A 22,559-nucleotide genomic window follows, 5' to 3' on the forward strand; every position below is an offset into this window, starting at 1 on the left:
TCCAACATCAAAAATGTGTTCAGGCTATAGATGAAACAAGTAGTCATTTAATCAGTTAGTCAACCCGTAGACAATTACTTGGCAGCAGTTTTGTTAATTCATTGTCTTTTTTTAAAGCAAAAAAATGCAAAATAATCTTAAATTAGTTGGACAAAACAATAACCATGTTCAGGCATGAGCTGCTTTTTGGGGACCATTGAGGCCTTTCAAAAATGACACACAGAGATAGAGAGAAGAAGCCACTTTGAGCCAGGAAGCTGCGGGGCTTTTAACATATGTGAAGTGCTAAATCAAGTGATATTATGAATGACTTACTAACTCTCCTGAGATCTACAATACAAGAACATGTTCTTGCAAAGAATGAACTGTCAACAAGGAAGCACAGTTGTTGAGTTTCCGCACATGGCTGTGGTTTAGACAGTTTTAACTCTGGCCTATGCTGTGGTACGTAATACTGTATGCATATCACCATGTAACCTTAGACTCCACTAAGCATGTCATGTCTTTTACTTAAGTCTAAATGTCTGTAGGGTAGTGGCCTGGCAACAAAACTGTTGCTTTTTAATGCTGCTTTTTCTAACATTTTGTTTAGGTTATGTAAGAATTTTGTTACTAAACTTGTTGTTTAGTATGAATATATTAAGGGCTTTTGTTGATATCTTGAAGTGCATTAATTCATGTACTCACTTCCCACAAACCACCTTCAGTGCTGAAGGTGAAACTGAAGATTCAAACATTGACTCGGGTTAATGTATGCTTGACTCAGCCTGTTTTGGTTTTTGTCTGTCACACATGGGTGATTGTTTGGGGCGTGGCGCTGATTGACACCAAGGAGAACAGGTTTTATGTCAGTATGCTAATGCAAACATGCGACTAGACAAATACTGAATAAATGCACTGCTCTTTTAGTTACTCCTCTGATTGTCTTTATTGTTATCAAGAAAATAAGAGTTGGACAAAATCATTCAAATGAATCTGTGTTTATTTTGACTTGAGCTTAAAGTTTTGAATTCTTAAAGGATTCGGAGTACCTTTGCTTCCGGCTCTGATTGTTATGTCAAAAAGGAGTGGCATCGTTTTAGTAGGAAGCCTGAGAGTAGTAAACACAAGGGTATAATAAACCTTGATACTGCATTTTCATGCCGCAATTCAGGTTAGTTTTCTGGAAATGAACAAGTTTGTACAAGTCAAGATTCCCTTGATGGTACCACCAAGAGACGCAGTTTTGAGCTGTGAGATTGGAAGTCCAACTGCACCCTGTATGTTTTGTGAGTAAGTGAAATGTAAAAGTGAAATTAGGTGGTTAGGATGCAAAGCTCAGACAAGCAGTCATTACTTGTTAGAGCTCAGGTTTGTTGATGATGGATTAGAGACTGTCTGAACTGTCTTAAGAACTTAAGACGTGCATTTTGTAATTGGGTGGAGTTTGACTTTTGGACTCTTGAGCTCTTGAGCTCTATTTATTGTGCACCCATTATTAAAATGGGATCTGTATCTGGACATGGTCTACAGATAATGACCAGCCTAATCATGAAGTCTTATTTTCAAAACATGCAGACACATTTTACACATTGCATTCACACCGAGTTGCAGGTGATAATAGCTTTTTATCATTTTTTTGTCCTGACCTACATTTAACATTCAAACTACAACACTGGGTGTTGTAGTTTGAGGGCGGTAGGGTTAAATATGATCGGAAGAGACACACTCACTAAGAATTAATCAGATGTTGGTAAGGCAGGTAGAAAAGTGAGGCTCATTTTTTTTATTTTTAAACCTTTTTTATAAGAGCTTCAGTAAAGAAAAGTTTTACAAAACACATTACGTGAACCGGAGCATACACCTCCATGACAGTAAGCTAATATAATGGGGAATCAAAGGGGAACACTGGTCTCCTATTGTCTTTTAAAATAAACCAAATAAGTGTTCCCGCCAGACGCCACCTAACACACTTTAAGTGGTTGTAAAAAGCTGTCGCAGTTTGAATTCATGTTGGTTAAAATAGATTCCAACGGTATCACAATTTTACAGCATAAAAGAGTATCAAAGTTATAGAAAGGTAGAAACATGCAACTTAATCAACCTGTCTGCTTGGAATACACAGCCATTGTGTTACGCTTCTGCATTCCTTGTGCAATAGGCTTGTGCACAAGAATGGAGAACAAAGTTGTTTAATTAACCACATTTAGGCAAAAATATGTGTTTGCTACATACTGGATAGGGCTGAATAATGAATCTTTTTCAAATCGAAATCACGGTTTGAAAGAATTTGATTAACCAATCGTGAAGACCTAGACTTTATTTCTCTAGTCATTATTATATTTACTGTTTTTTCATAAGACAAATCCAAGAATAATGTTACATTTCACACATTGTTTACAGTAATGTCCTATTTTTTTTAACATGATTGTAGAAGGTGGAGTATGTAGCTACAAATAAATTGAAAATCGAATCATAATCATAATATCAGATCAAAAAAAAGATTGATGATTAATATAAGTATTTAGTAACTGCATTCATGGATTAACTCTCATGGCAAGCTTCCTTGTAACTAGCAATAGCAGGGAAAATACAAAGGCCAGAGGGCAAATTCATGAGTCTGGTTCTCTGTTCCTGCAAAAACATTCAGGTAACCTGAAGCAGTATTGTCAGCTACCTGCGTTACCACTACACAGGCAAGGTTCTGCCTGCTCTTGTTCTGGGCGTCAAGTATATGCTTGTGATAATTGCTTTTTCCGATAAATAAGTGTGCCAACTGGATATTTTTTTCCTATAAGTTGACAATAGAGACAGATCTCTGTACTTCTAAGTTGCAGCCTGTGACCTGTGACCATGACCTCTCCAAACAATTTTATGAATTGTATCTGAGGCTTGACATTCAGTCTGATAGTGTCAGAAAAGCAGAGTAGAGAGGAGAAGGGTCTGTAGGAGACACAGACTTTTAACTGGGAGATAAAAAGTAAAAACCTGCTGTAAGACATCCATGGTAAAACATGTTGAATATCTAAATATCTCCAATGAGGACACTTGTCCTGCCAATTCTATTTCTTTACAAATGGCTTATCATTAAAAGTGGAGGTGTTTTGTCAATAGACCATTTGACATGTTTGCTATTTAACCCCCTCTCTTCCTGTCAAAATATCCATTCATGTCAAAATATTATTTAGGAAAAATCATACAGTTTTGGCTGTTAAGAGCAGCCATTCAGTTATCATAACATAGAGGGTATAATGTTATACAATCATTATATTTCAACTGTCAAAGAGCATTCCTAAAATGTGATAACATTTAAAACTTTTTCCTAAATATGCATTTCTTTTTACCTTTTTAGCCATTTTTCCAGCTGGTGAAACTAAGAAAACTTGGCCTGAGTGACAACGAGATCCAGAGACTTCCACCAGAAATAGCCAACTTCATGCAGTTGGTAGAACTGGACGTCTCTCGAAATGGTAAGAAGGGCAAACACTGATATGCCAAAGAAGCGAAAAAGTAAACAAGAATATTATAGCACATGTTACATTTCATAACTCTGTTTCTGTGTATTGTTCTGCAAGAATATGTTTACAATTAAGCAAGACAGCGCTAATTTCAGCAAATGAATCACATTGACAGATTTACTCGTCATAAGTGAAGCTGATGCAACAAACATGCATAAAAATAAAGCATGGCTTGCATTAAGCTCGAATCTCCTAAGTCATTTATATAGACCCAAAAATATTCCTTTAGATACGCTGGTGAGGTTTCTCTTACAACAGAGCAGGCTGCTCACAGTTGTGGCTGAAGAGCGAAACCATCAGAAGTTAAAAGAAAGCACAAACAGACATTTAACACACAGAGCTGTTTGTGTTGAGCTCTAATTAAGTGGAAGTGGGTTTTTGTTTTTTGTGTGGTCAGAATTGAATGCATTTTAATTAAGAGTTAGACACGGGGAACATAAATATTTAATAAAAAAACAGGTTTATTGTACAGTAGATTCACCTCTGAATACCATTTTTGTTGTTTATTGCTTGCACTTAAATTATTATCTTGACATTTATTATTTAACTACTGCTGTATCATATATTTATTTTTTAATAAGGAGTATTGTAACCAGTGCATTTTCTCTTATTCAGACATTATGGAAATTCCAGACAGCATTTCATACTGCAAAGCCCTCCAAGTGGCAGATTTCAGTGGAAATCCATTAACAAGGTAATCCTCCTGATTATGACTACATATCAGTCCTATTTAATACTTACTTAATGTTGGTCTCTTCTAACATATTCAGCTGTCTGAGTTTGTAACATTGCTAAAACCATACATTTCATTTAAACAGGCCCATTTATCCAGATAAAGACGTTTGGGATAGAAAAAGCAGAGAGAACATCTTTAACAAATAATAAAAAGATGCATTCTTGTGTAGAGGACATTTTATTCCACCGTCTGCATTGTGTGTGTTTTAAGATCCACTGCTGTTATGGGCATTCACACACTCTCCGTGACAGATTGCAGATTATGCATTATATTGTTTGGGTGAGACTAAATCTAATTTGCACCTCAGCAGGTACAAAACCACATTGCTTTGCAGTATATAGTTTAGGGGGGTACAATGAATAATATTACAAAAGCTTTGGTGTTCAATAATTTTAAAGTACACACACACACACGCGCGCACACACACACACACACACACACACACACACACACACACACACACACACACACACACACACACACACACACACACACACACACACACACACACACACACACACACACACTTTTTCCACAGTAGTAACCAACTTTTCTGCTCTTCATCAGTTCTATTTTAACAGTATGATAGTAAAGGTCTAGTTGCGACGCTGGCTTAGCAGGAATGCAATGTCACATTGTTGTCAATCATGAATTAAAGGGAGTATTTAAGGCTTTTTATTTTATTTCTGTATAAATTATAAGTATATTCACATAATACATTAAAATAAAAAATAAGCATTTTATTTAACTTATCATAATTAAAAATATAGTCATGATGTTGTTTTGACAGCATCAGAAAATATGAATATATATGATTTAGTTGTCTGTATTGGCTTTGTCATTAAAGGACCTGTCTTCTGAGGATTGATGGCAGGGTCTAGTTTAAAAAATCTTTTGTGCAAAAGCTGACGATAGCTTGCTTAAGAAAATATACAATAATTGTCTGATTTCAAGGCTTTGTATAGTAATGTTATTCAAAAGGATCTCTAGCTTGCATTATTCCAAATAAGGATTTTGAAGAGTAATACCAGAGCAGAAGTTGCCTTTTTTGTCTGACCTGTTCAAATGTATGTAGGATGCTCAAAGACAATTACTTACGGCTACCACGGAAAATGGAGAAGCACTCCTTTGTGATCAAAGTGTAACCACAGCTAGCATCCAAGAAAACCCATCTAGCCAACCCCAAAAACCTGACAAAAAAGTATACCAGTTGTCTTGATCAAGCAGATAATGAGTCCATTTAGAAAATGAAAGTATGGGCACGTATCCTTTTTTCAGGAGACCTGAGCACGGTGACTTTTATTTCCTTGTTCTACACACTGCTATTATCATGGACTGTTTGTGTAGCAGTAAACCATTGCTAATAACATGTTCAGGGGCATTTAACAATATATACTGTGTAATCACAGCCTGACAGGAATATTTTGACCCAATTTGTTCCCTTTTTGATCATATAAAATTTAAAACCATTATATTTTATGTAAAGCATAGAAAAGGGCAGGGCAGATGGCAAAGATGAATAGCAACAAGCGCAGATAACCATTATCAACTTAAAGAGTTTATGACTCCTTTGTGGTGAACTCTTGCTTCATTACTTACAGTACAGTCTCAATAATACTTGTAAATAATGTTAAGCATTTTTATTAAATAATACTCTGTGCACTCCTTTTCCACCGGAATCTTAAATTGTGGCCTTTTATTTTTTTCAGGTTACCAGAAAGCTTTCCAGAGCTACGGAATCTTACATGCCTTTCCATCAATGATATTTCATTGCAAGTTCTTCCAGATAACATTGGGAAGTAAGTCAATGCACCGTTTCATCATATTTGCTTTCAAATGTATCTTGCCTTTGTCTGTAAAACAACAGCTGCATATAGTGATTTATGTAATGATGATGTCAAGGGACTTTTTTGTCATGTAACTTTCCACCTGTCTCTTTCTGCACTTTCCTAAATCGCACTTTGCTTTAGCATTTGTGGTCTTGCCAGGATAGCCATTCATTTCACCTCTACATTATTAACTTCAATAAACCATTCCAGTTGTTTTAAAAGTACATATTTACGGTGGCTGACAGGGGCAAAAACAGTGCAACTTAATGACACTCATACAAATAAACAAAACACAAGCAAGTTGAGAAAACATCTTCAGTAAGTAGAGAGAGAGAGAGAGAGAACTGCTTTAAGATCATGATTTGAGATATGTGTTCTCTTGTTTGGTGGGTGTGTCTCTTGTTTATTGGCTCAGGTCACAGGTGATACCCAATCAGCAGAGACGTGTCTATGAACCCGTGGTAATAAATAGACAGAGTGCTCGCTCCCTGTGGGATAGAAAATCAATCTGTTCCACTTAATTCTCCCCCTAAAGGCCTGGAGATTTTGTGTAAACTGGATGCAGCGTTTTTGTGGCATTTGTTTTCGGGAATTGTGTGTTTCATAAAGCTGCAGTTAGTTTGCCCCTGTCGGCCACCATACATATTTGCTCAACCAAATAACTAAGCATGATCGACAACATTTTCAAAGTGCTTGCACTGTCTGCCTTTTCCCCTTTCGAAAAAATTTCTTCTAAAGTATGGCTGTGTGGAAGAGAAACATACCAACCACATTACTCGTCAGAGACACATCAGTCAGTGTCTACTCCTTAGCTGCATTGTTTTTGTTCATGAAAGGGCAAAAGGCTTGCTGCGAGATGGCATATAATCTGCTGCAGTGAAAAAGCATTTCTGGCCAACATTCTTATTCTTATGAGGTCTTCCTTGTTGTTTGAGTTTAGTTATAATTGGATTTAATAACAGAACTATGTGCTTTTAGCTCAAATTGCCACAAGGGACATTTTTAGTAGAAGTCTGGAGTTCAAGGAAAACTGAATTAAATTCAGTTACATTTAGTTAGAAATGTTAATGATATCCTGGCATTTGACTGATTTAAAAGGTACTGGGATGTAACTTTTGAGAAAGTCAGACACTTTCCTTCCTTAAACACATAAAGCACTAAAGCTTGTGCTGATGTTACCCGTAGTGCTTTTTAAATAATTATTGGCAGTGTTCTGGATGGCATATTTTAACCATTAGATAACTGCTGAAACCGTTGGAGCTAAACTAAACAGAGATTTGTCTTGGCTTGCCATGGTGTCATAAATTAAGGATCACTGCTTAACCTCTAAGGGATGATGCATGGCAGGCAAAAACAAAACTAAAGTCAGCGGTGATTAAAATGTGTGCTTGCTTTAAACTGAAATGTTGGAAATGTCCTAAATAATACTTCTGATTTGTGGTCTTCTTGCAAGCCATGTGCTACCTAGCAACAATGTTTTTGATCAACACAATGTATTTCAATGCTTTTCCTTCCTTATATTTCTATCTTATTCTTTTAGAAATCTACTTTTTTTACCATGCCAACAACAACAAACTGAACAGTGATTGAAATCTGTTTATATTACTTATTTTGCACACAGTCTCTTAGGATTACCTTTATGACATACACAGTTTTCCTACCAGCAGTTCAAGAGATCTCCTAACACCTGGTACGGCATGTGCCCAACATAGTATGTCCCATATCTATCTTACGTAATGCAGTGACCTAAGGCCTGCTCTCTGTCAAGGGTAGAAGGTAATGAAGACCATAGTGTGGGTTTTTAGAAGTGGATCTGATTAATGGTCAAGGGGTTAAATGTCACCAGGGGTTTATCTCCTGCGATGGGAATGTTTTCTGACAGTTAGCGGCCCAGCAGTCTGCTGTGGTGAATGAAAAACACAAGATGAAGGAAAAGTAGCCGTTGTATTTCACATACCTAGTAGATTATGTTAATCCATTTAACTCAGTCAAACATTTATGTGCTTCCATTATGAACGGAAAGGCTTCTTGTTGACTCCTCTGTCCGTCTCTAAGACTACACAAGGCTGAATAATTTAGTCCGATCAACCAGATGGACTTTGAACTGCACTAGTTGCCTGTTGTCATTAAATCCTTCAGTAATTGGGTACATGTACAGTACTGAGGCGTACAAGAGCAGCATTGCCACTAACCATGTACTTTGCTTTATGACAGCCATGGAGACATTTTACTCTTCATTTAAAGTATGCAGTAGTTGTTTATGCTACTGCAATTTTATAGCCCTGATAAGACTGACACGCCTCCAAAATACTTCCTGTCCTCAGCTATCTGATTGCAAGGACAGATTTTACAACCATTTGTACCTCTTTATTTTAGAAATACTCAGAGCATCATGTATAATAATTATCTGTGTTGTGGAGATACAAGTAGAAGTTATATAGAAACTACAGTTTGTGGCATTTTCAGAAACGTATAATCATCTGTTTGCCATTGTCATTGCAGCCTTTCCAATTTGGTATCACTAGAACTCAGGGAAAATCTGCTTACATTCCTACCAGAGTAAGTAGTCAACCAACTGCACTGTCTTATACGGATATATATTGTTGTAAGAGAGGCTGTGTTTTCTTAAATGTGAATGGGAGCAATACTCTGTTACCTTATTAACAGAGGTTAAAAAATGATATTACATGAAGAAAGTCTGCATTTTAATTTTTACTATTTTTATTGGAACTTCCCTTCCATGTGTCAACCACAGGTCACTATCTATGCTTCATAGACTTGAAGAGCTCGACCTAGGAAATAATGAACTATACAGTTTGGTAAGTGTTTTATCTGTATGCTAGTGGGAAATGTATACTCGGAAGAATGCCACATGGCTCACCAAAGGAACAGAAAGAAACTTTTTTTTTTTTTTCTCTTATTTTCTTCTTGTCACACCCAAGTAGATTAGCATCCCTCGAGAACAGCTTTCACCTCTCATCACCCTGAAAAGGAGGATGGCCATCTGTTTTGCGCTTAGGTTTTAAGTTGTAATCTTATGTGAGCAGTTGGACTCTGATGGCTCTTTATGTGTTGTATTTTAAATATCTTTTGTGCTTTTAACTCAATTATTTACAGTGTTGAATGTTATCTGACATTTTTTTTCTCTCAGTTTTGATAATTAATATTTGGTACAGTTCTAAAACTTTACTGTTTTACTGTTGACACTTTAAATAAATATAGTAGAGAAATGCCTAACACATTATGTATTTCATATACCATTTCATACATTTAAATTGTAATCTTTGAATTGACTTTGACACATTTATAGTAACCATGATAAAATGCCCTTTTGAAAAAAAGCAGTGCAGCCTCCAATTCTTGGGGGTAAAGAATAAAGTGTATGGGAGCATTGTGGAACCTTATTTTCATTAAATGATTGACTTTTAGTGCTCATGTTTCCAGTGGTCTGCAAATTGATGTGTGGCATTATGTTTGAAATTTGAATGAAAGGAAAACTATCATAACATCAGAATCACTTACATTGTATTTTTCTGCTTTGTTGTCTCTTTCTCTTCTGGCTCTTACTCTTTCCATCCCTACATGTTTTCCTCCCACATAGCCAGAGTCAATAGGCTGTCTTGTCAGCTTAAAGGACTTGTGGCTTGATGGAAACCAGTTGGTCGAAATCCCCTCAGTAAGCTAATTAATCTGTTTCTTGTATTCTAGAATATGTTATTGTCTCTGTATTAAATGGAGTACCACCATTTCATACAGTTATTTTAATTGCTGTGTGCAGCAAGACATATAGGGCTTTGAGCGACACACCTAAATAAATCTTCAAATACAATGCGAAAATCCAATTTTGAGCAAGAACAATCCTCTTATTTACCCCAAGAGAAATCTTGTTGGCCAAAACCTGAAATGCACAAATGTGTCCTGAACATAGATGTGGTGCAGGGATTCATTTCAATTGCACTGTATAAAGACATGTTTACATTATCAGAGTGGTCACAAATGTACTATGTTGTGGAGCAAGTTCTAAGGTTAAATGCATAAACAACAGTTATTCTTCTCTGCTTTCCTAGCTTGTATTTGCTGCACTGTTATTGTAACTTTACTCACAACAAGTCTCTGCTCTGAACTTTAGGAGGTGGGCAGTATGAAAAGCCTGTTGTGTCTGGATGTATCAGAAAATAAGATGGAACGACTTCCAGAGGAGTTAGGTGGCCTGGTGTCACTCAGTGACCTGCTGGTGTCTCAGAACCTCATTGATGCTCTACCAGAAAGCATTGGTAAGCATGTAAATCCTCCAAGCTCTTTATTAGCATGATTATGACTCTTGTGAACTTGTGTCTGGTATGTTTTCACATACGTTTACAAGATGGCAGCATACATTTTCCACAGTATCACAGTAACTGTTTCATCTGTCTGCTAATCAATGTCTGAACAAGGTTTATATTTATTGATATATACATATATATTGTCTTTCTTCACAGGAAAACTAAGGAAACTTTCTATATTGAAAGCTGATCAGAATAGGCTAACTTATCTTCCAGAGAGCATTGGTAACTGTGAAAGCCTCACTGAACTTGTGCTGACAGAGAACCAGCTACAGGTGTGTTTGCAACTGTATTACTGTCTTTTAAAATTGAAAGAAAACAATGGGATTAGTACCTATATAGTTCATTTTGATTAGCTGTTTCTATGTAGATATTGCATACCACAGTCAATGACCGCAGAAGCACATCACATAATGGTTTTGGTATAAGTAAAGGATAAAGGTTCCTTCCTCCTTACAGATGACATCAACTTGTTATAAATTGTGTAGGTTAGGCCTGCACGATTAATCGTTACAAAATGGCGATCTCCATTCACCCTGTCTCACCCCGATTTAATTTTGAAATAACTTTTATTGAATTTTATTTAATTTGTAATTTTTAAATGAGTTTGATTCTCATTTTTATTAATTTATTTTATTTATTTTACGAGCTGACTGCATCACAAACGCTACTACTTTCTTCTGTGAGTTTTAAACATAGACTGGATAAAACTCCCAAGCGTTGCACTGCTCTCCCTTCTCTTCATTGGAGCCTCTATGTTTGCAGGCTTGTGGTGATGCGCAATGTGCTATAGGTGCCAAAAAAAAACAGTTTGGTACTGCCAGTTTGTTTTGTTTTTTTCATGATTCATGTGTGCAATAAACATTGCATTTGTGTCGTGACAGAGAATTGTGATATCAATTCTAAGCTAAAAAAAATCGTGATTCATATTTTTCCCCGAATCGTGCAGGCCTAGTGTAGAAAAAGTTAGTTAGCCCTAACATGCAATAGCCCAAAAAGCATACCATAAGCTGCCTTTTATTTTTTTAAATTTTTTTGCTGATCTTTGTTTTTGAACTTTTTTAAAACATTCGCAAAGCCTCATATTTAAACACTGACATCTGGAATACATTGAGTTGTTGTCATAGAGTGGAACAGAGATTAAAAGCCACATTCAGGGATTCATACATGGCCGCTCTTAACAATCTGTCTGTTTTTCTGTGTGATAAATGAATGGACTGTGTGAGAAGAATATTTCTCTATTTGTCACTGTATTGGTGACACATGATGATTTTGTTGTCTATGTTTTCCTTTTGATAAATTGACAAATTGATCAAAAACAGTTTAATAATTTGTTGTAAAGAATGCAAAGAAAGAGAGACAAATGAGATAAGGAAATACTCTTGTGATGTAATTAAGCTTCCAGATTATTTAAAAAACTCCTTATGTTCTGTCTAATTGTTTTAATTTATTACAGAGTTTGCCTAGGAGTGTTGGGAAATTAAAGCGACTTTCCAACTTCAACTGTGACAGAAACCAGCTAACGTCACTACCTAAGGAGGTAAGCTTTTCACATATCAACCAACGTCATTTATTTTAAATCTAGTTTGAGGATAAACCCCTTGAGACCATAGTTGTATAATAAAAACTGGATACAAGGTTTGAGGGCGGAGCCCCGTTTATTCCTATGAAAGTTGCTCAGTGGTGCCTGAAGCCTTCATGGAGCCAAAAATGACCCGTCTGATCAGCACTGCTTCCCCACTGTGCGGCCCACTAGAGACCTCTGTCGACTGAGCGGCTACTTCCGGTTTGGCGCTCCACTAACTTGAATGATGATTAAATTATATAATCATGCAGCTCTTCTAGACTTTCCAAATGTATAGGACCGAATGGATCAAATTCTGATAGTGAAATGAGTAATTTAGCCACTGACTTAAAGACGTATCTTTCGCCATGTACGTCTATAAGTATAAGTCTTTTGGAGTTGCATTGCCACTATTTGGCCACTATGTTCAGTTTGCTTTAAAGCTGGTGCACTTCCTCGGGGCCTGCTTGAGACGCACCATCTTGTCATGTATACAGTACAAATCCATAAATTAAACAGAATTACTTAAAAAGTAAAAGTTATAAACTCTGACTGCAGGTGGTGCATAGTGTTAACATTGCAGACGATAGATAGATGTAGATGGTACACATGGACAAGCTCTACATCTTCGGGTCTAAGGTGGCACAGTTTAGATTTGAACTGTACATCTGAATGAATGGTCTGAAACTGCTGTGACTTGCAATTGGCTCAAACTGTCTAAAGTTCATTCACGCGTGGATCAACAATGCTCTTGCTTGTTGAGCTCTCTCATTTCACGTTTACTGCCCAGTACTCTGGTTAGTTCAGCTCTGTCTGAGTGTCTCCATTGTGTTTGTATGTGACATTCTTTTCTAACCCCTTGTCTGTTTAAGTGAAGGTCTGCCTGGCTTAAAGCTTCATCTGAAAGGGTTCCTCTTCAGACGTTGTACAATGCCCCTGTGTCTTAATGAGGCAAAGACCTCAGTGTTTGGAGAAAAAATAACAGTTGGCCTAGATAATGAATTGATGGCGTCATTGTTTTCTCAAACCACCATTGCATGACATCTCTTAACAACCACAGTGTAACCATGGCCCAAGTATTGATTTGTGCTTTTCTGATCTACTTGACAATTGGCCCAGTTTTATGGATTCTATTGATTGGGGATTAGTTGCCCATAACACTTTTTCCTGGTTGAATTTTGTCCGTGCGTACATAGAAGCAGACTTAATGTGTTTGATTTGTTTTTAGTGATTTGTTTGTCCCTTGCGCTGATGACTATGAATGCAATAAGCACCTATCGTATTAAGCTGTGCAGATGATAAGCTTAAACCTGCTGCTTTTAAAATGGTGAATCTCTGTAACAATACTTGTATCCGGCTCATGTCTGTGTCTGAGCAGATTAATGGATTACAACTGCAGTCTAGCAGCTGGCCCATCAAGTCTCTGCTTTGCCTGACTGCAGGGCCTAATTGTTCCTAATTTTAGGTCCTGTGGCCACATCCCATTGACATTTAACTGCTCTGCCATTTAGTGCTCATATGCTGGCAGATGTACTCCGGTTTCTTTTGTCCTGGCTTTGTTAAAGATATTTATACACACATGCATTTCCATAGCTTTTTTGAAACAATTATGTGTCTGCCTATACTATGTTTTTTCTTCACAGGACATGTGTACACTGACTGACGTGAAGCCTTGTTGTGTTGTCTCTTCTGTTGCTTAGATCGGAGGCTGCAGTGGACTGAATGTCTTCTGTGTACGAGAAAACAGACTGACCAGGATACCGTCAGAGCTGTCGCAAGCCACAGAACTGCACGTGCTAGACGTCTCTGGAAATAGGTACGTTCAACAACACATACAAATCGTATTTATCAAGTTTATTGTTCATTATAGATCCCCATTAGCCATCACTGTAGTGAAGAAGGGGTAGCAGTAGCTCTGTCAGTGGGAGTTGGGTTGGGAATCGGAGGGTTGCTGGTTTAAGTCCCCATACGGACAAAAGTAAAGTGGTGGACTGGTAGCTGGAGGGGTGCCAGTTCACCTCCTCTGTACTGCCAAGGTGCTCTTAAGCAAGGCTCGGGGCGCCTTTCCATTGAGTGCATGTATAGGTACTAAGCATGTGTGTGTAGTCAGGCCTGTGTGTAATGTGTGTAATAACAACAGAGTGAAAACATTGTAAAGTTGATTTAATACTTGATGAAATACACATTTTCTACTTTCTGATGCCTAAAGATTATCTTGATGGTTTTGACCATATTACTCACCGCCAGTCAGAGCTTGTTTTGGCTTCTCTTCTCTGTCACTGCCTGTTTTGGTCCATGCTTTGTCTTCAGATAAAGCTGCAGCAATGTCTGCTGCTTTAGTCACACACAAACATGTTCACCTCTGTGACTGGGGAGTGGTTTGTTTCCTCCTCCACATTGTCTGAACAGCTGAAAACCTACAGGTACCTTGTGGTTTCTTTGATCCTACGTGATATGAGCCAGTCAGTGATTTACATCCTGTTTGTTTTTTAGGCTCACCCACTTACCGATGTCACTGACCACGCTACGACTAAAGGCCTTATGGTTGTCAGAAAACCAGTCGCAGCCTCTCCTCACCTTTCAGACTGACGAGGATCCTGACTCAGGCGAGAAAGTGCTCACTTGCGTACTGCTGCCTCAACAGCCATGTGAACCAGACAATAAAGGTAATGTTTTTAATCGAGCAGAAGCATAAAATAATCCTAAAATGTTTGAATAATCTTCATGAATCATTGACTTATCACAAGCGTAGACTGTATCTAGACTTTTTCTCTCACACCGGACTAAAATGACAGTATACTATGTGGTCATGAACAGTGTTTCTTTGCATGTGTACTATCTGTTTATAGATCAGTGCTCCTCAAGTGTCAGGCTTCTTCTAGAGTGGGGTGACTTGGTGCCAACACTGTGACATTTGAGTAATATTCCTCATCAGTTCTTGCATCGTCTCTGAGTATTTAGTGCCCCGCAATTTTGACATTATCACATGATCTGCTCAGGGAAGCACAGTGAGTTTTGCGCCCACTGATCCTACCCTGCAGTATCTGTTGATTATGTGGTCCTGTAAGGAATCACAGCCTATAACACATCAGGGCCTCTTCTGTCCCTTGAGGCCCTCCTTGGTTATGTTTTTCAGAAATGTGGTCGATTGGACCACTAAAGAGGCTTAGCAGCAGCTGGCCTGTTGCCATTAAAAGCTCGCCCACTGGGTATAGAGACGCGGCTGAGGGCTGGCTCCATCTCTGCCTGATACAACAGTTTATTGTATTTTCTTTTGTTTGCTGTCATCCACAGCCTTGCACCTAAATCGGTCGGGAATTAACCGCAAAGTGTTTGTTGCTTTCTTGTCACTGTATTTTGTTGTTAAAAAAAGATGTTTGTTTCTCCCTCAAAAATGTATTCATTCATGCAGATGTAAGACTGGCGGAGGTCAGGCGAGTGAGGCTGAAGCTAAGGTTGGGGGTAGGGAAGATTGTGTTGCTGTAAGCCTGTGACTAAGCTGGGATTTGAAACTATGATCTGGCAGTTTCATGCTTTCTCTTATGAGTGCTGGATTACGTGACCACTTTCATTTCTTGAGTTGGCAGATAGAGGAGAAGCAATCATAACGGCCATATTGATTTTAATCTGCTGAAGTATTCACTTCAGCGCGCACTGTAATTCTATCTGAGCATTTTGACGTGAGCATGGATTCCAGTAACACAAATTGTGTTTCTCTTTTAAAAAACCACAGGCTCTGATAATCTTGCCCGCTGTGGAGCACTGGAGAGCCTGGTGAATGACATGGCAGATGACACATGGGACAACAAAGCCATGAACAGGATCAGTGTCATTCACTTTTTGGATGAGGAGGAGGAGGAGGATGACGACAAGGTGAGACAAGCAAGCTCGAGGGCAAATTTTACAGCCATCCATCCAGAAGTTGGTGGTATCGGCAACATCTCACTTTGATTTTAAGCCGCTGGTGGTGGTAGAGGAAATGTCACAAGGATCACCAACAGTCATGGTCTTAATCTTCTGGGGACCATAAATGTCTTTACAAAATTGAAACAAAAGAGTTTTTGAGATATTTCAGTCTGGACAACAGTGGTGGATCGTCAAAGAACCCTGCCACCAGCATGGCTAAAAACATTTATTTTTCTCCACAATGTAACTGTAATTAGATCAACATCCAAATTGTGTCAACTTGTTGTAAAAATGCTTATTTGCATTAGCATTTCTCTGTTACATTTCTCTACTTGCAAGAAAAATGCTAGACATTTGCATTTAGCAATGGTGCTCAGTTATGAGGTAGCCTTCAACCATCCTGTCCTTTTAACTCATCGGTTCTGTGCTCACCACTTACAACAGATGCGCTGTATACAATTACTCTTTTTGCTGCAGATCTATAGAATGCGCCAATAACTTTAACCTCTTTTCCTTCGCACAGGGAACACTACTTCGACGGGCCACGCCTCATCCCGGCGAGCTAAAGACGATGAAGAAAGCAGCCGAGAACATTCGCAATGACCTGAACACTGCCAAAGGCCTGGACTCCAACAAAAATGAGGTCAATAACGCTGCAGACAGAGTGACCACGTCTGTGTGACTTTACCTCTGAAATGTTTTTTTACCTCTTGTGTCTCGCTGTGTCGTCCTGCACAACCCTGCAGACCCCCTTTTTTCTTTTACCTACGAACCCTGGTGTGGCCGTCCCCTCCTGATTAAACCCCTTGGACGCCTGTAACCTTATTCCATCTCCAGTCCTGTGTAAAATGTGTATGACTCAGTCTACCAGGGCCTTTGTGCCTTCCTCTTTATAATTAATGTCCACAGCAATAATCTGCACAGAGATTCTCCTTTTTAAAAAGATATTTAAAGATTTGTTACTTTTTTAAATGCCTCTTTTTAAAAACATACAGTACATTAGATAGTTGCACTATTATAAGTCTTTTTATAATATGGTCAAATCTTCGTAAATGTATATTTGTTCTATATCTATTTTAAAACACTGGGTGGATACTATTTACATTTCGGGCAAACATAAAAGCAGGAGTTTTTGAACCTACTGATTAAGGATTATTGTACAGTCTCTTGTGAATATTGATACTTTTATACTTTTTGGCAGCTCAGATGTAAATAAAAATGTATAGCACATTTCTTAATCAGTTACAGATTTTTTTAACTTCTTTTCTTCTTTTACAAACTTGGTACATTTTTCTTTTTTGAAATCGAAGAAATGAACAAAACAGTCACTGACGTCTTATTCAGTATACTGTATATACTCGTCATTGGGTGAGTGGATGGCCTTGAATCCTTTTGTCTGTAAACATCTTGACATATTTTTATTATTATTATTATTATTATTATTTTTGAAAAAAATAGATTTGATAAATTAATTAAGTTTGGATTTATGTACTGCACATCAATCTTTAATTACTCATCTGCAACGTAATTATGCAGAAGTAACAATCCTGTCTTATTTATATGTGCTGTGCTTCCCTGCTTTGCAATGTTTTTCAAGTAGATGCCAAAAACAGTTGTATATTTAATTAAAAAAAAGTTTCTTTCCTTTTAACAAAGAGTACTGTATAGAATAATCATCAGTGGTTTGGGGAGAGGTTTGTACCACAAGGATGGCATCCTTTAAAAATGCTGTTGTAAGAAGTTCCACTTTAATGCGCTTCTCGGCATTTCTCAAATTCTTTTTGATGATACATCTTAATTTGTATTCATTTGTTTTTAAATATAATGCAAAAAGTGGACAAGAGAATTTGGTTCAAATGTTGGTTTTTATGTGTTTAAATATTTTCTGATCAAACTGCACAAAACGGATCTGAAATGGGCACTGTGCCTTGAGATTTGGATGACTTTTTAACCACTGATCAATAAAATGAGTGCAACACTAAACAACATGTTTCTTATTCCTTTAAATCCTATTGATTTCAGAGAGAATAACGGAAGTCTTAATCATCAGATTTAAAAACAAGATTCATTTGGGGGTGTTTTTCTTATTATCCATATCCAAGAGTAATATATTCACAAAATTAAGCTTTGACTTAAACTGGCTTTCTTTGAGGCAACAAAACAAATATTCCATTTCCTGACCCCTCCACTGCTTGTTCTGTCTGTCCAGTAGTGCATGATGTTAACGTGATGCTCTGCCAGCATGTGCCATGTTTGGCTTGTCCACCCTGCACGTCCTGCGTGTTGTACTGTTGCTGGCATGCTTTAAGTATATCAGAGAATGAATGCATATTTTTTTATTGTTCAAGTGCACCTTTATTTGAATCCCATTGTACATGTTTGATTAACCGTTTGTAGATGGGCATACTTATCTTTGGTATTGAAATTAAACTAAATACTAAACAAATGCTTTTCATTGAATTATCAGTTAAGTCAAAACACGTTTTAAAAACTGATAATTCACTAGAAAGTAAAAGTAACTGGTATTACTGATGTACAGTTTCAGGTGCCAAACTGAAATAAGAAAATGTAATGGTGCTTTAGATGGCCTCTCACTATTCTTAAGTAGAGGCTTCTTCAGTAAGACTCCAATGCATCTCAAGCATGGCATCATCTATGCCTCCTCAAGATGCATTGGAAGACACGTTTAGGCAAAAGAAATTGTGCTGATCCTACTTTATCTAGTAGTATCCTATCTGCCTTGATCCATCACAAGTTGACATTTTAAGATGAGGGGCGTGGTTTCATCAACGTATTCACCACTGATCCATCACTATCACTACTCATTTCCTTCAATATATTACATTGAAATTACATTTTCAGCAACAGCTGGCGTCTTCTGACTATCTCCAGGAATGTAGAAAGCCTCATATTAACCCATCCCTCAGGACCAATGGCCAAAACTGGGCTATGATCCCAGGCTTCAGCTGGGTGGCAAACAAAGAGTCTCAGCAGCAAAGACCTCAACTGTCCCCAGCCAGCAACAGCCTGCGTGGTCGCTGCCCCGGTGCAGAGAAGGACGCAGAGGAACTTGAGCAACCTAAGGAGGTCTGTTTTCCAGTTTAGGGATCTTAGCACAGCTCATGTTGTTTATCTTGATTTCTCTTGATATGGAGATACACGTTTTTATCAACCACTGCAGACATTCATCAACTGTTGTTCTGTTGCAGGTTTCCACTAATTCTAGTTTTGTTATCATCACAGTACATGCCAAGCAACCCCGTTTGAGAAGATGCCTGTTTAACTGAATGTCTCATCCTTTTACAATCTCTCATTTGCAAATGTCTTGTGAATTAATTGGAAGTGAAATATCAGGCTCCACAGATGTACGTCATGCACAAGCAGTACTATATAAAAGCATTGGACTATTTCTTATCACCAGGATGGTACAGGCCAGCTGCCAGAGAGTGATGCCGTACCACGATGGCTTTGCCATCACAGAGGTGAAACCCGAGAGGGGAGGAAGTCTCAGCATCACAGAGCTCTTAATGCGGGGTCTGGTCTCCAAGAAGACCCCGTCCCCAACATAAAGAACTCCGCCATCACAGGGCATCTGAAGTCTTCTTTGGTGACAGAGAAGACCCTTCCTCAGGAATCATTTGTCTCCCAAGTGCCTTTAAGAGTAACTGCACGCAGCATCTTTCTTAAATGTCTTATTAACTCGTGCGGTTGTGCTAGGAACTGTTGGAAATCTCACTGATTGTGGCAAATTATTGCTATTCTAATTTTTGTTTGCATTTTCTCCACTCAGGCCTAGCTTTATATTTGTAATAAAACAATTTCTTTTTAGTTACAGATCAAAGTGTCAAGCCAGAGCGGTAGTTTGGGAATCAGCATTGCTGGTGGGAAGGGTTCTCTGCCTTACAAAGACCATGATGAGGTGAGTTTTGGTACAGAAGAGCTAGCCGTGCTCTTTTCTCAGGCTAACATTTCTATTTCCTTTCAGGGAATATTTATTTCCAGAGTAAATAAAGAGGGAGCATCAGGAAAGGCAGGGGTCCATGTTGGAGACAGATTGCTGGAGGTAGGTAGGGAATCATTTTTCCCATGTTTGTAATCTTTGTTCATAATTTCCTTTTCACTGACCAGTGTATGAAATATTGTTGACTGAATGGAAATCACATACTTGTTCTCTATACTGGCTTTACGATATTATTACAAAACTACTTGCTGCTGGTGTTCCTCTTGTGACCAATGGAGGGCATTATACATCCATGCATTAGACCAGCAGTGGCCACACAGCAGGGACTTCCCCTAAGAAGATAAAGCCAGGATGAGGCTGACAAATAGAAAGCAAACAAACAAAACGGCCTTAAATCAAGCCTAAACCAACCTGCTTCACACCTTTGTAAAGTAAAGCTGATTAGAAATCCTCATCAGTGTCTGATGTGGAATAGACATGCTATTTTTAGAAAAACCTATGATGTGTGTGAGTGTGAGACTTAATCCCTCACCTCTGACTCCTGCTCCCACTTTCACCGAGATTGAAAGTGTAATGTGACCTTGGTCCTTCCAGGTCAATGGCCTCAACATGCAGGCGGCGACCCACAACGAGGCGGTCAACGCCCTCAGGAATGCCGGCAGCTGCATCAAGATTAAAGTACTAAGAGAAAAGCTGCTACATCAAGGGGTATGTGACCCGGATGAACATCAGGATCCTTGGGAAGTGACAGGGCGACAGTCGTGGACCCAGGTTGGCGGGGACCAAAGATGGAAACACCCCAACACGGAGAGCGTGGAAGATCGTTTGTCCAAGAAGATTGAGGCGGTTGTCTGCAACGGCAGCAGCATTGTGGGTGGTTTACTCCAATCACAGCACAGAGTACACTTTTTAAATTTCACCATTGCTTAATGATGTGCCTCAAGCCATATGTGGTTTACCCCTTAAAAATAAGTCTTTTTATGTACTTCTTCTCTTTGTCTTGTCTTTTTGTGTTTCAGTCTGATTTGATGAAAAATGATTCACTTCAAGGGGGAAAACACACAATGACAGTAAGCAGATTTCTCATCCCTCATTAGGATATAGCAGTGTTATATAGAATAGAATAAAATGTCTTTATTGTCATTATACATTATACAAGTGCAGTACCTGTGCAACAAGGTTGAAGCAACCCCTTTACAGTGTTGACACAAAATATAAGATATAAATTAGAAAAATAGAAATAGTAGTGTAGATGCTACACTACTATTTCTATCCCACCGCTCTTTTTTCTACAGTGTAGAAAAAAGAGCGGTGGGGGACCTGGTGCACAGTCCAGAGAGCATCTATATGTATATGTAAAATAGCTTTGTATACACATTATGCAAAAAGTATTAATAATAAATAAATATAGCACTGTAATGAAATGGTTAAGTACTAAATAATAACTAAATATTGCACTGTAATGAATTTGGTTCAAGTACTAGATAATAAATAAATATTGCACAGTAATGAAATGAAATGGTTAAATATTAAATATTGCACTGTGTGAAATTGGAAAGAATTCCAGAGTCCTTTTAGGTATTAAATATCAGTATTGCCTAGTAGGTGGTAGAAGAAAGTCCGGGGGCTGAAGTCAGTTCATGTGTGAGTTCAGATTATTATTATTATTGCAATGGGGGTACGTGTGGATCCCTAGGGGTACTTCGGTGTAAAGCTCGTTAGAACCTTTCCTGAATTAAAAACAAAATCTGCAAAAAAGAACATTGTTTAAAATATGACGTGCTTTTTCTGACATGCATGTACGTAAACATGACAATTTGCTCTGACAGATCCCGCGGATCATCCTGACTCATCCGTCTATCTCAGATGAAGATGTGGAGCTATGGACACAGAGCCCCAGCAGAGAGCCATTACATGACTGTGACATCCCTGACAGACAGGTACACTGTTCCGACAGTGCTTTCTATCCACCTTGACCGCAGTGTGAAGGTACACACATGAAGGACACAGACTGTTATTACCCAGCTTTTTGTGGTGGATGAGTGTAAAACAAACCGTTTGAATGTGTTTTTTAAGCTTTTTGTCTGTCAGAGATTGCTGCTAATAATAGGTCATTTGGTGATTCTAAAGTCGTTTGCAACTTTAAGACTTTATTTTTAATACTAAAACCAAAGTTTTGCCTGTGCAACTTTATAGAAACAGACTGCTCTCTCATGTCCACATGAATTACATGTCATCATTTTTAATACAGTCAATTAAACAATGAATGCTGTTGGCTACCTCTACTTCACACCGCCCTGCTGTAAATTATGGATGTTGCTGGTAAATTGTGTCTCCGCCCATGGCGATGTGAAGCCCTCAAACCTTTTATCGTCTGTACCAAGATAAAATGCCACACCACTATGCATAACAGGGAGTCTGAGTCCTGCAGAGACCTAAATTTGACTGAAGATCTACTAAATTTAGAATCTAGAGCTTTCTGCTTTCTGAAAAGAAAAAGAGAACCAATATCTTGCTTGTCCATACTTGTTTTATGTTATTTCACAGCTTTTACATTCTCACAGTAACAACAGTTCATTGTTCAGTGTTTACTTTCTTAATAAAGCATAACTGCATTGGTCTAAGAGGTCTTAGTTTTCTTTGAATTGAGACAAATCCATGCTGACGTGTATGTATGAACACCTGCACACTGCACAGTATACTGCAATTCAGTAAAAGAGCCCCGCAAAGACACTTACTTAATG

The 22,559-nt window shown here is 38.2% G+C and overlaps 2 protein-coding genes across 4 annotated transcripts in view; both read left to right on the top strand.

The window, feature by feature from the left end:
* The window catches only part of lrrc1 (leucine rich repeat containing 1), a 21,865-nt gene extending 4,397 nt beyond the window's left edge, over nucleotides 1-17,468 (top strand). Inside the window, exons 2-14 of the mRNA XM_032541379.1 lie at nucleotides 3,332-3,449; nucleotides 4,113-4,191; nucleotides 5,943-6,032; nucleotides 8,565-8,621; nucleotides 8,818-8,881; nucleotides 9,664-9,738; nucleotides 10,192-10,336; nucleotides 10,541-10,659; nucleotides 11,841-11,924; nucleotides 13,649-13,764; nucleotides 14,442-14,614; nucleotides 15,682-15,821; nucleotides 16,378-17,468. Coding sequence (XP_032397270.1) covers nucleotides 3,332-3,449; nucleotides 4,113-4,191; nucleotides 5,943-6,032; nucleotides 8,565-8,621; nucleotides 8,818-8,881; nucleotides 9,664-9,738; nucleotides 10,192-10,336; nucleotides 10,541-10,659; nucleotides 11,841-11,924; nucleotides 13,649-13,764; nucleotides 14,442-14,614; nucleotides 15,682-15,821; nucleotides 16,378-16,536 — 1,419 coding nt within the window. The 3' untranslated portion in view covers nucleotides 16,537-17,468. The remainder of the gene's footprint in view (nucleotides 1-3,331; nucleotides 3,450-4,112; nucleotides 4,192-5,942; nucleotides 6,033-8,564; nucleotides 8,622-8,817; nucleotides 8,882-9,663; nucleotides 9,739-10,191; nucleotides 10,337-10,540; nucleotides 10,660-11,840; nucleotides 11,925-13,648; nucleotides 13,765-14,441; nucleotides 14,615-15,681; nucleotides 15,822-16,377) is intronic.
* Nucleotides 17,469-17,767: 299 nt separating this feature from the next.
* Nucleotides 17,768-22,082, top strand: LOC116705304 (protein scribble homolog). 3 transcript variants are annotated; one of them, XM_032541381.1, is made up of 7 exons: nucleotides 17,768-18,941; nucleotides 19,276-19,515; nucleotides 19,684-19,773; nucleotides 19,840-19,917; nucleotides 20,410-20,685; nucleotides 20,835-20,885; nucleotides 21,645-22,082. In XM_032541381.1, exons 1-7 carry the CDS (start codon nucleotides 18,804-18,806, stop codon nucleotides 21,789-21,791), a joined length of 1,020 nt encoding a protein of 339 aa, XP_032397272.1. In that variant the 5' UTR covers nucleotides 17,768-18,803; the 3' UTR covers nucleotides 21,792-22,082. The 3 variants fall into 3 exon arrangements, with proteins under 3 accessions (XP_032397272.1, XP_032397271.1, XP_032397273.1); XM_032541380.1 differs by having other exon boundaries at nucleotides 19,684-19,917; XM_032541382.1 differs by lacking the exon at nucleotides 19,840-19,917.
* Nucleotides 22,083-22,559: the final 477 nt, after the last annotated feature.

The sequence above is a fragment of the Etheostoma spectabile genome, chromosome 17, assembly GCF_008692095.1.
Source record: "Etheostoma spectabile isolate EspeVRDwgs_2016 chromosome 17, UIUC_Espe_1.0, whole genome shotgun sequence".
NCBI classification, from domain to species: domain Eukaryota; kingdom Metazoa; phylum Chordata; class Actinopteri; order Perciformes; family Percidae; genus Etheostoma; species Etheostoma spectabile.

Excerpts from the sequence above, each read along its gene's own strand:
- LOC116705304 (XM_032541380.1), top strand. The coding sequence starts at position 18,804 with ATGATCCCAGGCTTCAGCTGGGTGGCAAACAAAGAGTCTCAGCAGCAA. Across the intron at positions 19,918-20,409 it reads TTGGAGACAGATTGCTGGAG|GTCAATGGCCTCAACATGCA; the intron begins GTAGGTAGGGAA and ends TGGTCCTTCCAG. Across the intron at positions 20,686-20,834 it reads TCTGCAACGGCAGCAGCATT|TCTGATTTGATGAAAAATGA; the intron begins GTGGGTGGTTTA and ends TTTGTGTTTCAG.